The sequence below is a fragment of the Equus przewalskii genome, chromosome 1 (assembly GCF_037783145.1).
Source record: "Equus przewalskii isolate Varuska chromosome 1, EquPr2, whole genome shotgun sequence".
NCBI lineage: Eukaryota > Metazoa > Chordata > Mammalia > Perissodactyla > Equidae > Equus > Equus przewalskii.
In genome coordinates this window covers 120,503,072-120,520,202 of record NC_091831.1, presented here as the reverse complement: position 1 = coordinate 120,520,202, position 17,131 = coordinate 120,503,072, and the positions used below count along the sequence as shown (strand labels likewise).

Sequence of the window (17,131 nt, the reverse complement as noted above, 5' to 3'; positions counted from 1 at the left end):
TCGTAGTACTTAGGGGAGTAAATAACTGATCCCATTGTGGTAGTGTGATACCTGATCACCTGTGACAACAGGCCTCTGATCAGTTGGTGTTATGTCTTTCACATTCCACCTGGTAGAGTTTGGGAGTCAAATGTGAGAGCAGTAGGAGTGGGTAACTATTGAAAGGCAGTTTATTTGTTTTTCTCCATTGGGTCAAGGTTCTTGAATCTCTTTGTCCTCCCTTCCAAATTAATATTGTAATGTCTTATATTTCAGGCCTTTGAGTTTTGTTTTTTCTTAGACGGCAGTAAAATCATAGGCCATACTTCACTAGACGTACAAATTCTCTTTGAATTCTTGGGCATAATGAAAAAAACTTAGCCCCAAATAATTTGGCAGCAGGCTGAACACCATTCCCCAAGGACTGTGAAATATTCTAGGAGGGCAAATCTCATCTTGATTTTCTACTTTCCTTCCCAGAAACTCGTGTTCCTGATGTGCCCAGTTCTCTTCATGTCCGCCCACTTGTCACTAGCATCGTAGTAAGCTGGACTCCTCCAGAGAATCAGAACATTGTGGTCAGAGGTTATGCTATTGGCTATGGCATTGGCAGCCCTCATGCCCAGACCATCAAAGTGGACTATAAACAGCGCTATTACACCATCGAAAATCTGGGTATGTATGCTAAGTAGAGGAAGTGATTGCACATGTGATTTCTTTCTTTTTAACTTTTTCTTGTGTAATAATTTTGTTTTTATAGAAAAATAGTGCAAAGAATTCCTATATGTCCTTCACCCAGATCCCCCAAAGGTTAACATTTTACCACCTGTGCTTTATCATTCTCTATCTTCCTGTAAGTACATGTTTTTTTCCTGAACTATTTGAGGGTAAGTTGCAGGCATGATGTCCTGCTAGTCACTAATACTTTGTTTATTTGTTTTTTCTTTTCTTTTCTTTTTTTTTTTTTTTTGAGGAACATTAGCCCTGAACTAACATCTGCTGCTAAATTCTCCTCTTTTTGCTGAGGAAGCCTGGCCCTGAGCTAACATCCGTGCCCATCTTCCTCTACTTTATATGTGGGACTCTTGCCAAGTGGACACATGCCAAGTAGTGCCATGTCTGCACCTGGCATCCGAACCAGCGAACCCCGGGCTCTCAAAACAGATCATGCTCACTTAACCACTGTGCCAGCAGGCTGGCCGCATCACTAGTACTTTACTCTGTGTTTCCTAAAAACAGTTATCAAAATCAGCAAATTAACACTAAGACTACAAACTTTATTTATATTTTACTAGTTGTCTCATTACTGGCCTTTATAGCAAAAGAAAAACGTTGTTTTCTGGTCCCGGATCTCATGTTGCATTTAGTTATTGTGTCCCGTTAGGTTTTTTGTTTTTTTTGAGGAAGATCAGCCCTGAGCTAACATCTGTTACCAATCCTCCTCTTTTTGCTGAGGAAGACTGGCCCTGAGCTAACATCCGTGCCCGTCTTCCTCTACTTTATATGTGGGACGCCTACCACAGCATGGCTTGCCAAGTGGTGCCATGTCTGCACCCGGGATCCAGGCAGCTGAAGCAGAATGTGCACATGTAACCGCTGTGCCACCAGGCCGACCCCCCATTAGTTTTTTTGATATGGAACAGTTCCGTGGTTTTTTTATTGGCTTTATGACTATGATGTTTTTAAAAAATATAGACCATTTATATTTTGTAGAATGTCCCTCAATTTAGACTTGTCTAATATTTCCTCATTAGATTGAGCGTAAGCATTTTTGGAAGGAAATAACATATGTGTTCTTGTAGCATCATATCAGGAGGCACATGAAAGCTCTTGCTAGTGATGTTAACTTTAATCACTTGGTTACAACAGTCTCTGTCACATTTCTCCACTATAAAGTTATTTTTTTCCTTCATAATTAATAAGTACCTTGTGGGGGAATACTTTGAGTCTTTGTAAATATTTTGTTTCTCATCAAACTTTCACTTGCTAGTTTTATCATCTTTAGCAACAGTTATAACTATGGTGTTTCCCAAGTGGTAATTTTCTAATCCCATTATTTCTTCTACATTTATTAGCATAAGATAAGAGCTTGCCTTCTCTTTCATAGTGAAAGAATGGCCAATGGTAGTCTCTTTATAACTAGTTCCTCTGTCCATTTGACATCTCTCATCTTTCTTTGAGCACTTTCTTCCTTTTTGACACAGTAAGATGTTTTAGGCTCATCTGGTATTTTTCTAGCCTTAGCTCTTGAATGAGTCATTTCTCCAAAAACCCTGGTTTCTTTTATAGAAAATGATATTTAGAAACCAATATCTGAGCAGTATACATGCTCATTGTTACTGGTAGAAAATCTTATGGAATCTATAAAAAGGCTACTAAACCTATGAGTGAGTTTAGCAAGGTCACAAGATATAAAGTCTACATACAGAAGCATTTGTATTCCATATACTAACAATAAGCAGTTGAAAATTGGAATTAAAATAACAGTGCCATTTTGATGATCCATAGCATCAAAAAATATGAAGTCCTGGGGCCGGCCTGTGGCATAGTGGATAGGGTCATACTCTCTGCTTCAGTGGCCCAGGGTTCTCAGGTTCGGATCCCAGATGTGGACCTACACACTACTCATCAAGCCATGCTGTGGTGGCATCCCAAATACGAGATAGAGGAGGATTGGCACAGATGTTAGCTCAGGGGCAATCTTCCTCAAGCAAAAGAGGAAGATTGGCAACAAATGCTAACTCAGGACCAATCTTCCCCACCAAAAAACAAAAAAGTAGTACTTAGGGATAAACTGTAAAAATTTGTACAGTCTGTACACTGAAAAGTAAAAAATTATTCTGAGAAAAATTCAAGAAGACTTAAATGGAGATACCAGGCTCAGGGATTGGAAGACAGTATTATTAAAATGACACTTGCCTCTACTACAAATCCCAAGTCCCGATAGACTTTTTTATGAAATTGATAAACTTATTCTAAAATTTATATGAAAAACCAAAGGAACTAGAATAGCCAAAAAAAAATTTTTTTGAGGAAGATTAGCTCTCAGCTAACATCTGCCACCAATCCTCTTTTTTTTTCTTTTTTTTTGCTGAGGAAGACTGGCCCTGAGCTAACATCCGTGCCCATCTTCCTCTACTTTGTATGTGGGATGCCTGCCACAGCATGGCTTGACAAACGATGCATAGGTCTGCACCTCAGATCCAAACCAGTGAGGCCCGGGCCACCAAAGTGGAACATGCGAACCTAACTGCTGCACCACTGGGCCAAAAATTTTTGAAAAGAAGAGTTAAGTTTAGAAGACCCAGACTATCTGATTTCAGGACTTATTATAAAGCCACAGTAATTGAGACATTGTGGTAGTATTAGTGTAAAGGTAGGTGTTATAGATGAGTGGAACAGAGTAGAGTTCCAAAATAGATCCATGTGTATATGGCCAATTGATTTTTTTTTTTTTTTAAAGATTTTATTTTTTCCTTTTTCTCCCCAGTGCCCCCGGTACATAGTTGTATATTCTTCGTTGTGGGTTCCTCCAGTTGTGGTATGTGGGACGCTGCCTCAGCGTGGTTTGATGAGCAGTGCCCTGTCCGCGCCCAGGATTCGAACCAACGAAACACTGGGCCGCCTGCAGCGGAGCATGCGAACTTAACCACTCGGCCACGGGGCCAGCCCCATGGTCAATTGATTTTTGACAAAAAATACTCAGAATTCAGTGGAGAGAGGATAGTATTTTCAACAAAGATGTGGAAATAACTGGATGTCTGTATGAGAAAGAAAAGGAACCTTCCTTGATCCTTATCTCACACCATTCACAAAAACAGACCTAAATGCAAGAGCTAAAACTGCAAAACTTCTAGAAGAAAACAAGAACAAATCTTCATGACTTTGGGATTGTCAAAGGATACAAAAAAGCACAAATTATAAAATTTTAAAAGATTAATAAATTGGACTTGATTCTCAACATCATTGATCATCAGAGAAATGCAATGGAATACCACTACACATCCTCCAGAACTGCTAAAATTTAATAGACTGCCCACACCAGATATCAGCAAGGATGCAGAATTGGAACTCAAGGATGCAGATCTGGAAGCTGGTGGGAATGTCTGATGTTACAACCACTTTAGAAGACAGTTTGGAAGTTTCTTAAAAAGTTGACCATACAGGGGCCGGCCCGGTGGCGCAGCGGTTAAGTTCGCACGTTCCGCTTCTCGGCGGCCCGGGGTTCGCTGGTTCAGATCCCAGGTGCGGACATGGCACTGCTTGGCAGCCATGCTGTGGTAGGCGTCCCACATATAAACTAGAGGAAGATGGGCACGGATGTTAGCTCAGAGCCAGGCTTCCTCAGCAAAAAGAGGAGGACTGGCAGTAGTTAGCTGAGGGCTAATCTTCCTCCAAAAAAAAAAAAATAGTTGACCATACAATCCAACATTCCCACTAATAGATATTTAACCAAGAGAAATAAAAGCACACATTGACACAAAGAGTTGTACGCAAATGTTCATAATAGCTTTATTTATGATAGTCTAAAAGGGGTCAAGAAGTAAATGGTAAATTGTACTGTATCCGTCTAATGGAATGATACTCAGCACTTAAAAGGAATAGGCCGTGGATACACACAGCTGTGTAATGAATCTCACAAACATGCTGAGCAAAAGAAGCTGAACACAAGAGAGTACATACTGTGTTATTATGTTTTTATGAAATTATAAAATAGGCAGCACTTATCTGTAGGGACAAAGCAAGATCACTGGTTGCCTAGAAATGGGTAGGGGGAATTGACTGCAGGGAGCACAAAGGAACTATATGGAGTGTTGGGAATATTCTGTATCTTGATTGTGGTAGTGGTTACACAGGCATACATGTTTGTCAAAATTCAACAAAACTGTACACTTAACAGGTACGTTTTGCTGTATGCTAATTATACCTCAAAGCTGATTTACAAAGCAAAAAAGACTTTGAGAAATAGTAATATTTTATAATAGAAAGTGAATTGATTTGGGTAGGTATAATTACTTTTCCAAATTAGATTTTCATTATAGAGATCTTTTTTGAAAGACTTGTGTTTTAATTCAGAATCTGCCCTGACCAACTTTTTTATTGAATCATTTTTTCTGATTATTCTTCCCTAAGAACAACTTTAGGCGTCTAACAAATGAATAACCTTTGTCTTTTCTGCTAGAAAATAAGCGGCAGTTTAATGTTTATTCAAAAACAAAGTAGCCTTTCTCTTTTTCCTTTTAATAAGAAACAGCATGGCTAACCTAGAAAGTGTTCCCACATCAGCGTTCTTATAAGGCACTTGTAGGAGGGCAAGAGAAATGCTTTGCTGGGGCCGGCCTGGTGGTGTAGTGGTTAAGTTGGCACACTCCATCCACTTCAGCGGCCCGGGGTTTGCAGGTTTGGATCTCCAGTGTGGACCTAGCACCTCTCGTCAAGCCATGCTGAGGTGGCATCCCACATAAAGTAGAGGAAGATTGGCACAGCTGTTATTTCAGGAACAATATTCCTCACAAAAAAAAGAAAAGCTTGCTAGTAGGATAAAAATGTCTCCGTGCTGACCCACCTCCTACTGTTTCCTTTATGAAATTACTGAAATGAAAATCCTCTGCAGCGTAGGTGGTACATTGTCCTTGAACTCCATGTGCTTTCAGTCTAATAGAACAAAAGTAAAATAGAAGGAACAATGAGATGAGTTGCAGTGAAGTATGTTCAGAGAAGGGAGAGCTAGGAAGGCACAGAAGAGCAGTCAGGGAAGAAGCTGAACCTGGGCTTGGAAGACTGAGTCAGAATAGCGTTTGAAAATAAGAGACGAGAGGGAACGCTGTGTGTGCTGAAGAGAGTAAACAGACTATTACAGAGCAGAGGGCACATTGAGAAGTGGCAAAAAAAATTTAAGTTGGCATAAAGTAAAATAAGCTTGAGCTGTATTTATCAACACAGATAATCTAGGATGCATATAATGTTGAACAAAAGAAAGTCAGAAGTAGGGTATATTTAGGAATTCATTTGTTAGTCAAACTAGAGCACTCTTCTGATCTTCAGATCCATATAAATGTTTGTTTACTGGTATCCATACTGGAATATAGCCCATATTCTATCATAATTTAATCAAAATTAAAGTTAGTGTCTTCTCCTGCAAACTTTTCAATCAATCAGCAAATGTTTAATGAACACCTACAGTATCCCAGACACTGTAAGCAGAGAATCAGACAGACATGGTCCCAATTATTAGAAATAATATAATTTTTAAATAATTGAAATTGTTTAGAACGCTGAAGAAGAGAAATGGAGTGCTACATGTTATGTAACTAGAGAGGCTAATCCAGTCTGAGATGAGCCCTTTCATTCATTTCAGATGAATAGGCATTGTCCTGGTAAGGAAGGGTGGTGTGTGTCCCCAGCATAGGGAACAGCTGCATGTATTAAAGCCCACTGGTAGGAGAGCACATAGTGTTCAGTGAACTGAGAGATGGCTGGTAAAGACGGAGCCTAGTGAACAAGGCAGAGTGGTGAGAGGTAAGTAGACTGAGCAAGACTTGATGACTTGCATATAAGGGAGGAAGGAGATTCTGACTTGAGCAGCAGGGCATGTGGTAGTGCCGTTTATGAACTAGGGAGCACTGAAGTGGGGGGAGAGAGGCAAGAAAGAGAGATTTCAGACATCCAGGTGGAGATGCCAGACAGACAGTTGAACATAGAGGTCCGGTGGTCAGAACAGGTCTGGAACAAATACTAGACATATGTATTTGCACCTGATGGCATGTACATGCTCATCCGGGCTAAGGAAATGAGTGAAAGCACATAGGGAGAGAGTGAAAAGTAGGAATAGAAGGGTGCCTGGAGTCAAGCCTTGAAAATGGATGTCATGGTTGCTCTGAGGCAACCATGTCCCCAATCTCAGTGAATGATGTTGCCCAAACCAGCACCTTTTCCTTTTCCCTCGCCAGTCAAGTACTGTCTTGTTGATCCCATTTGTTGTCAATTCTTTCTGACATTGGAAGACCAGGTACCTTTTTTTTTGAGGAAGATTAGCCCTGAGCTAACATCTGCCACCAATCCTCCTCTTTTTGCTGAGGAAGACTGGCCCCGGGCTAACATCCGTGCCCATCTTCCTCTACTTTATATGTGGGACGCCTGCCACAGCATGGCTTGCCAAACGGTGCCATGTCTACACCCAGCATCCGAACTGGCGAACCTTGGGCCTCCAAAGCGGAACATGTGAACCTAACTGCTACGCCACAAGGCCGGCCCCCCAGGTGCCTTTGTATATTGCCTGTTGGTATCTAGAGAGTGGGCCACCAAGCAAAACAGCTGTTTTAGGCTTTTGAAGTGATGCAAGCCACTTGAGATGTGACCACTTTGGAAAACTGCCTAATTTTGTGAGAAGTGAGTGGTATGGGTTAATGCCTCACTCTGCAACACTTTAGTGGAGCCCAAGTCTTCGTTCTGAAACTGGGCTTTAGCAGTACCCATACTAAACCTTGCCTGGATCAGGAGTGTGATGAAGTAGGGCCTTCCTGATTTACCTCAGCGAATGGGAGAATGAATGCAATACCCTCTCTCTTCACTGAGTCTGACTAGTAGCATTTTACATGATCACCTGCAGGGAGTGTTTCTTTCAGTCTTAGATTTCCGGAAGCATCACCTCCAAGCCAGTTGAAATCCTGGACTGTATCTTATCCAGCCAAGTTGTCTACATGAGGGCTGGATGAGGTTTGGGGACCCCGAGAGAGTTAAGGACATTCAGTGGTTACCGAGTTAACAGTTTATTTCCTACTTCTCTGTCTTGGCTGTTCCAATCGCTGTCCTCCTTCTGAGAAGGAAAGAGGTTTATTTCATTCCAAGTTCCTCCTATGGGCTTCCAACACATGAAAATGCTATTTACTTGGGGCTGACCTGGTGACGCAGTGGTTAAGTGCGCACGTTCCACTTCTCGGCGGCCCGGGGATTGCCGGTTCAGATCCCATGTGCATGCATGGCACTGCTTGGCACACCATGCTGTGGTAGGTGTCCCATGTATAAAGTAGAGGAAGATGGGCATGGATGTTAGCTCAGGGCCAGCCTTCCTCAGCAAAAAGAGGAGGGTTGGTAGTAGTTAGCTCAGGGCTAATCTTCCTCAAAAAAAAAAAGGGTTTTTTACTCATTCTTTGGATAAATTCTTAGGCTCTTACAACCTCCCAAAGCTGAGTCAAGAGGAAACAGATAATCTGAATAGACAATCACAAGGAAGGAGACTGAAACAGCAATCAGAAGCATCTCAAAGAATAAAACCACAGGACCAAACGGATTTCCTGGGGAATTTTACCAAACTTTCAGAGAGGATTTACTACCTATCCTTCTCAAGCTATTCCAAAAATTAGGGAAGATGGAACACTTCCTAACACATTCTACAAAGCCAACGTCATTCTGATACCAAAGCCTGACAGGGACAGCACAAAAAAGAACTACAGGCTGATATCGCTGATGGACATAGAGGCAAAAATCCTCAGCAAAATTTTGGGAACCGGAATTCAGCAATACATCAAAAAGAACATACATCATGATCAAGTGGGATTCATACCAGGGACACAGGGATGGTTCAACATCTGCAGGTCAATCAACGTGATACACCACATCAACAAACTGAGGAATAAAAACCACATCATCATCTCAATAGATGCAGAGAAAGCATTTGACAAGATCCAACAGCCATTTATGGTAAAAAGTCTTAACGAATGGGGATAGAAGGAAATTACCTCAACATAATAAACGCCATATATGACAAACCCACAGCCAACATCAGACTCAATGGGCGAAAACTGAGCACCATCCCCCTGAGAACAGGAACAAGACAAGGATGCCCACTATCACCACTCTTATTCAACATAGTACTAGAGGTTTTGGCCAGAGCAATTAGGCAAGAGAAAGAAATAAAAGGAATCCAAATAGGGAGTGAAGAAGTGAAACTCTCGCTGTTTGCAGACAACATGATCTTATATATAGAAAACCCCCAAAAATCCATTGGAAAATTAATAGAAATAATTAACAACTACAGTAAAGTTGCAGGGTACAGAATCAACTTGCAAAAATAAGTTGTTTTTCTTTACTCCAATAACAAACTTACAGAAAGAGAGCTCAAGAATACAATTCCATTTGCAATCACTACTAAAATAAAGTACCTGGGAATAAATTTAACCAAGGAGGTGAAGGACTTATACAATGAAAATTATAAAGCATTACTGAAAGAAATTGATAATGACGTAAAGAGATGGAAAGAGATTCCTTGCTCATGGATTGGAAGAATAAACATAGTTAAAATGTCCATACTACCCAAAGCAATCTACAGATTCAATGCAATCCCAATCAGAATCCCAATGACATTCTTCACAGAAATAGAGCAAAGAATCCTAAAATTCATAGGGGGCAACCAAAGACCCCAAATTGCTAAGGCAATCCTGAGGGAAAAAAACAAAGCTGGAGGCATCACAATCCCTGACTTCAAAATGTGCTACAAAGCCATAGTGACCAAAATAGCATGGTACTGGTATAAAAACAAGCACACAGATCAGTGGACCAGAACTGCAAGCCCAGAATAAAACCACACATTTACAGACAGCTAATCTTCGACAAAGGTGCCAAGAACATACAATGGAGAAAAGATAGTCTCTTCAATAAATGGTGTTGGGAAACCTGAACAGCCACATGCAAAAGAATGAAGGTAGACCGTTATCTCATGCCATACAAAAAGATAAACTCAAAATGGATCAAAGACTTGAAGATACATCCTGAAACTGTAAAACTCCTGGAAGATAATATAGATAGTACACACTTTGACATCGAACTAAAAAGGATCTTTTCAAATACCATGTCCTCTCAGACAAAGGAAACAAAAGAAAAAATAAACAAGTGGGAATTCCTCAGACTAAATAGCTTCTGCAACACAAAAGAAACTAGGATCAAAACAAAGAGGCAGCCCACCAATTGGGAGAAAATATTTGCAAATCATATATCTGACAAGGGGTAATCTCCATAATATTTAAGGAATTCACACAACTGAACAATAAAAAAAACAAACAACCCGATCAAAGAATGCAGATGAACAGACATTTTTCCAAAGAAGATATACAGATGGCCAATAAAGACACGAAAAGATGCTCAACATCACTAATCATCAGGGAAATGCAAATCAAAACTACACTAAGATACCACCTTACGCCTATTAAAGTGGCTATAATCACTAAGACTAAAAATAACAAATGTTGGAGAGGGTGTGGAGAGGAGAGAACCCTCATACACTGCTGGTGGGAATGCAAACTGGTGCAACCACTATGGAAAACAGTATGGAGATTCCTCAAAAAACTAAAAATAGAACTACCATATGACCCAGCTATCCCACTACTGGGTATGTACCTAAACAATTTGAAATCAACAGTCCAAGATAACATGCACCTCTATGTTCATTGCAGCACTGTTCACAATAGCCAAGACATGGAAGCAATCCAAGTGCCCATCGACCGACAATTGCATAAAGAAGATGTGGTGTCTATATATATACAATGGGGTATTACTCAGCCAGAAAAAACAAATTCATCATTTTCAATAACATGGAAGGACCTAGAGGGAATTATGCTAAGCGAAATAAGCCAGACTGAGAAAGACAAACACCAGATGATTTCACTCATCTGTGAATATAAACAAATGCACAGACAAAGAAAACAGTTCAGTGGTTACCAGGGGTTGGGGGGAGAGGGGTGGGCACAGGGGTGACAGGGAGCACTTATGTGGTGACAGTCGAGAAATAATGTACAACTGAAACCTCACATTGATGTAAACTATTATGAACTCAATTTTTAAAAAATGCTATTTACTCATTCTAATCCAAGCTCTACACTATGTATTAACATCACTAAACCATTTATTTGTTGAGGCCAGGAGAGAATGCAAGCACAGTCAAACTCACTCCTGGGACTCACTCCAGGAAGTTGATCCCGGCCAGTTTTTCTATACTGTGTATGCAGCCATCTCCACATCTCCCCACACCCCAAAATAATCCTGCATACAAGTTTTTAAAACCTTCCTTCCTTTCTCTACAATTAAGATCATGCACAGTCACGCTTAAATTTTTAAAATTCTGTAGTGAGGCTTTTTTAAAAAGTATTTTGACTTGTTTCTTTCCTTCAGATCCCAGCTCTCACTATGTGATTACCCTGAAAGCCTTTAACAATGTGGGTGAAGGCATCCCCCTGTACGAGAGCGCTGTGACCAGACCTCACACAGGTAAGGAATCCTATCCATCTCTGGTCTCCAGCGTTTTCCAGCAGCTTAAGGGAGTGTTGGCATAAGCCTGCCCCATAGGTATCAGTGGAAGGAAAAGTATGTGGTAGTTCAGGGTGAAGGCTTCACATAGGAAAATGGGTTTTCAACATGGAAAGTTCTGTTAGTTCCTTTTTTATATAAATAAAGCTTACTAGAAAAATACTTTCCCAACCAACTCAGGTGAGTAGTAAAGAAAATCATATACATTTATTGCTGCCATCAGTAACCTATAAGTTTTATTTATATAAAGAGTATAAAGTCAGATGTACTATCCATTTGATCAACTGTACATTTATTACAAGAGACCAGATATTCATTATATTCATTATTTTTCTTTGTAATTTATCTATTTAAAATATCTTTAGAGGAATAGACATCTAATGTAAAGTTTCTGTAGACATATAAAACATTTAATTTAGATCTCAATGAGAAAGTTTATTGATATAAATATATGAGTTGTACATTTTTCTAAGGAATACTGACAACCAAAGGATTTAGCATTTTCAGAAATGCTCTTTTCCATTTGTTTCCCAGAATTGTGAATCTGTATTGCCTGCTATGTCTTCTGGATACTTTGCGTGATAGTACAGATTTGGCCTTATTCTTTTTGTAAAGATAATCTCTGTCCCTTTTTTTTAATGCTTACTTGAGAAGACCAATATCATTACTGCGTATTTGGTAGTTCTGTCCTGTCTTCTGTTACGTGTGCTTACAGCTTTATATGTTCTTTTTAAAAATAGCTTTGATATTCAAGAGAGGAAAAAAAGATGAAAAAGAATATTTAAATAAATGGTTTACTACTTTCTTAAATCAGTCTGTAATAGAAAAAAACAAATTTGAAATTATTTTCTTTTATGTGACTTAAAAATATAGCCTTCTGGCTAGAAATATAAAAGGAAGTGTTCCTAAGTCATGTAACTTAGTTATCTTTTCCAAGAGTTGTTAACAAGAGAAAATTTCTCAAAGAAGTCTAATGACTTTTTTACCTGTAGGTGCATTTTCTGTAACTAATTGGTATGTGTCCCCATCTTTGAACAAAGCCCTTGATTATAACGTTTGCTGTTCCTCTGTTATTTTTAGTCCTCATTGTGAAAGAAATACACAGATGTAGACTATTACTTTAGCTTGGCAGTTATTCATAAACAAGGCTCATGCCATTTCAGATTTTGAGTTATAGGAAGGGCTAATCACCATAACCATGTGGGAAACCTATTTTAAAACCTTAACATAAAATAAATCATTGTGTGTATACTTAGAAAACCTGACTAAGAGTTGGGAAAGCCCAAATGGATCCTGCTGTATTGCCCTGAGCTCTTGCTGCTTGGTGCCTTTGTGCTCGTTCTGGCCTCCGTTTTGGTGACGATGCTTATGGCACAAAGCAGTGCCTGAGTGTAGACTTTCCTTTCTATCACATAAGTACTCTGATTTCTAAAGTTCATAAAGACTATGTCACTTGGACCCATGATAACTATGGCATTTCCTGTAACTGATTGGGATTCATCAGTGGGTTGTTCTCTGACTCTGCTAGAGAAAGTGTGGCAGATATTCCTGCATGGTGTCAGTTTGCCTTTCCTCAAGGAAGAGTAATGCCCTGAGTTCTTTCTGCTTTATTTGGATGTGAGCCATATTGCTGCACTGATTTTAGACCCAGGATATCAGCAGATCTGAACTGGACCCTGTGTGGTATCAAATACCCCCAATACCAAGGCCAGGCTAAGTCGCTATTGGCTGACATTCAGGACTCAGGTTTGAGAGGAGGATCCTCACATGTCCAGTGATGTGCATTTATAAGCCATGTCCCAAAACTTCAGCCACATTCTCTGAAATGTCAAAACAGATCATGAGCTTTGTGCTGCTTGTTCAGAAATTATACTCTTGATTTTAAAAGCAATTTTTAGTTTCTCATGATCCTTTTTGGACAAGAGGTAGAATTTTCAAGTAATTTAAAGAAAATTTAAGTATAAAAACATTAGTCTCTGAATTATCAAAATTGAATATACCTACAGAATACAGTAGAGAATATAGTTAATTACTGTTTCTCTATATGTTCTCCTGCAAGAACACAAGTGGACATTTTCTTTTAAATGAATAGTGGTTGTCTATTAACTCTGGATTCTTTTTCTCTTTCTTCATTTCTCACCTTTTCATTCCGTTATATTACCCCGCATCTCCCTTTTCTTTTCTATTTGTTTATGTTAAAATGCCACTTCCCTTTCTTAATTACTTTTTACCCAGACACTTCTGAAGTTGATTTATTTGTTATTAATGCTCCATACACTCCAGTGCCAGATCCCACTCCCATGATGCCACCAGTGGGAGTTCAGGCTTCCATTCTGAGTCATGACACCATAAGGATCACATGGGCGGACAACTCACTGCCCAAACACCAGAAGATTACAGACTCCCGGTACTACACAGTCCGATGGAAAACCAACATCCCAGCAAACACCAAGTACAAGGTACTGGCTCATTTGCTCTGGGTGAGAAAAGCTAATTATTGGTATTTTCTCATTCTAAAATTCTCAATTCAAATATTTCCAGAATGCAAATGCAACAACTTTGAGTTATTTGGTGACTGGTTTAAAAGCAAATACACTCTATGAATTCTCCGTGATGGTGACCAAAGGTCGAAGATCAAGCACATGGAGTATGACGGCCCATGGGACCACCTTTGAATTAGGTATGTGTTGTCAGAAACTTGTCACATGGCATTTCTTCTTTGCAAGATGTGAAAATCAGTAGAAGTCTGTGCTAATGGTGTGCCACATTCCAAGTCATGAGACTTCTCATCACCTGCTTTTACTACCCAAGGAAAGAGTTGAGTGCATGAATTGACATATTGACAGAACACAGTGAACAACTACAGCTAGAGTTCAGTGTTTGCTTTTTCAGCTGATGAATTACGTTTTTTTCATCATTGTACAAGAACATTATCAAATAACAGGATAATATAATGCAGAGTATACTGGCTTTTAGGAATCAAGAGACTTGAGTTCAATCCCAGGTCGACCATCTACTGACTGTGGGTCATAAGCAAGTCATCCAACCTCTCTGAATATGTTTCTTCCATCTATAAGAGAGGGGTACTAATTTCTGCCTTTTCTACTTTATCAAGTTATTGTAAGGGTAAAATGAGGAGCAGATAGGAAAGCCCATGGTAGGGCCTGGCCCTGTGGCCTAGACGTTAAGTTTGGCCTACTCCACTTTAGTGGCCCAGATTCATGGGTCCCAGGCGCAGACCTGCCCCACTCATCAGCCGTGCTGTGGCAGCAACCCACAGACAAAATAGAGGAAGATTGCCACAGTTGTTAGCTCAGGGCTCATCTTCCTCAGCAAAAAAATAAATAAATAAAAGGAAAGCACATGGTAAATTATAAAGCACTGCATAGATGTAAGAGATTATTGTCATTAATCTTGCTTTACTGTTAAAATGAGATAGAAAAGATGAAGATACCTGTCCTTCACCAGGCAGCTGCAGTGCCATGCTTGCTAGAACCTGAGCACGGCAGCTTTCTTGCAAGCCAATTAGTATCTTGTAAAATCTCCCACTGGAGTGTCCTTATGGTTTTTGTCTGTAAGTAAACGTGAAAGAGAAAAGATAACTAAGCAAGTTAAGGGAAAAGCAGGTCATCCAAGTTTGAGATTGTTTGCTTTTTGCCCGCTTGTAGGCGTAGCCTTCTTCCCCTTGTACTTTCCTAGCATGGAGATATGTCTGCCCATTGGGAGTCTCTGTCTCTTCTAGCCTCCTGTTTCTTTCTCTTCTATATATGAAAAATGACAGAATGGAGCTATAAAGTCTCCCTGACTGGGCTTGGCACTAATGTCTTTTTGTCTTCTGCACGGTTGGTTGGACTTCCCACAGAGAGAAAGGGTTGCATTTGGAGAGCTAGAAATATAGTGCACAAAGGCTTAAGTAGACCTTGAGTTTGCTTTCTTTGCCAGTTTTAAGAAGATCTTTGTGCTTTCTTTCCAACCCATTAGCTAATATATGATGTTAGGTATTCCTTTAGGATGCTTGCATTTCACCAGGCTTCCTTCCATTTTATACTAGGAAAATTCCAATATTTTAGGAATAGAAGAGTAAATTTAACAATATACTTAATTTGCTTATTTCCCTACTAATACGTTAAAAGTTTTCAGCTGTAATGTGGAAGCACAAGAAATGTACTCTCATTTTCATTTTTATTGCTTTTCTGTTCCATAAAGAGCTTTGCATTTCAGAGCAATAACCTCAGTTGACAGTATCTTTTCAGTGCAAACTTAAAATGAAAAACGTCAATTTGTAAATTATTTATTCGTTCAGGGAATAAGGGTTTTCAAATGTCATATTTGGTTTGAAGAGTAAACTATAGGTGAGAGAGAAAATTGTTTTACACTTAAAAATATTCTAACAAAATAATCCAAATTGGAGTGGGAAATGTCATCTTGGCAAATTACATAACTTTTCTCATTTTCAGTATCCTGATATGTCAAGCAGAGATAGTAACTCCGTTTCAGGTTGCCATAAATGTTAAGTGAGGTGGTATTTGTAAAATGCCTGGCATATAGTAGGACCTTGGTAGCATCAGATGTGTTTCTATTTCCCTGCCTAACTATCCTATCTATCCCTGACCCCCAGCTGAGATCCCAGCTCTGAATCCTCATAGTATGGTATTTTCTCTTTGGCACTTTGCGTATTCTTCTTTTTATTGGAGCTGTTTATAGATAGACTATGAGTTCTTTGAAGCCAGGTGGCTTATCTTTTGCCTTGTTCCTTTTATTGTGCTTTATAAATGGAAAGGGTTGAGGAAAAGGTGGATTAAACTGAAATGCTCAGCAGTTATTGAAAGCATTGTTATTTTGTAGTTCCTACTTCTCCACCCAAGGATGTGACAGTTGTGAGTAAGGAGGGAAAACCTAGGACCATAATTGTAAATTGGCAGCCTCCCTCTGAAGCCAATGGCAAAATTACAGGTAAGATGCTTTTGAGTGTGTCTGTTCCCAGTTCCTGCCTGGTAGAGTCACTCCAGGAGAGTGCTGTGCTGTTTCTTAGGAGGAATGGGAGTCTGAAGGCCGCTTGGTCATTGTATGAGGAGCCGTGAGTCATGATGGTCCTTGAAAGTGGAGCAAGGGGGTGTGCTGTTTGCCCAAAGTGATGTAAAACTGAGCTGCCAGCTGGTTGTTCTGACTCACGTTGTGTGAAATCTCATAGGCATGGGTTGCCCTAGACAGCCTTTGGTTATAGCGGGACCTTATGGACATGTTTCTTTTCCTCAGAAAAGCTGTTCTTCTCTGGCTCTGACTAGATGACCAGCTTTGGAGTTAAAGACCCCATCTAACTCCACAGGGTGATACTCAATAAATATAGATTCACCTTTTCTATCCTGAATCCCAAAAAAGCCCATTAGACTTTTAATTCCTTTTTTCCCCCAGGCCTGCTACTTCAGCTTCTTGTACTCTTACAACTAGAGTTAATATTTGAATTGACCTAGGCCTTTGAAGGGACCTGGAATTTTCCTTGGACTTCCAGAGGAGAACCTTCCACAGTAGGGACACTGTGCCTTCCTCAGGCTTACCATGGAGGAAAGCCTGATGAGATTTAGCTGTTAATTATTACCCTTGGAGCCTGTGTTCCATATGTATGCTGAGGAACAGGAGCTGGCCTTCTAAAGTTCCTTTGTGTGAATAAAGTGGCCTAAGGAACGCAAAAGCGTTTTTTAGCCTTGTCCTGCTTCGCCTTTCAAGAGGAATCCCTTCCCATAAGTGCCTGGTCTTTATGTCATTCTTTAGGTTTCTGAATTTACCTCTTCCATAAAAGAACCAAGCATGACTTGACTTGGATTACATTTTACTTTGTCTTTAAAAACCAGTAATA

General features: G+C 39.8%; 1 protein-coding gene across 23 annotated transcripts in view; it reads left to right on the top strand.

The window, feature by feature from the left end:
* The window catches only part of NEO1 (neogenin 1), a 245,070-nt gene that overhangs the window by 198,751 nt on the left and 29,188 nt on the right, over positions 1–17,131 (top strand). For 10 of the 23 annotated variants that reach the window (XM_070575456.1, XM_070575379.1, XM_070575443.1 and 7 more), the window contains exons 15-19: positions 460–654; positions 11,143–11,238; positions 13,513–13,736; positions 13,819–13,957; positions 16,123–16,230. In XM_070575456.1, coding sequence (XP_070431557.1) covers positions 460–654; positions 11,143–11,238; positions 13,513–13,736; positions 13,819–13,957; positions 16,123–16,230 — 762 coding nt within the window. The remainder of the gene's footprint in view (positions 1–459; positions 655–11,142; positions 11,239–13,512; positions 13,737–13,818; positions 13,958–16,122; positions 16,231–17,131) is intronic. The other 13 variants (XM_070575398.1, XM_070575460.1, XM_070575388.1 and 10 more) reach the window with 3 other exon arrangements.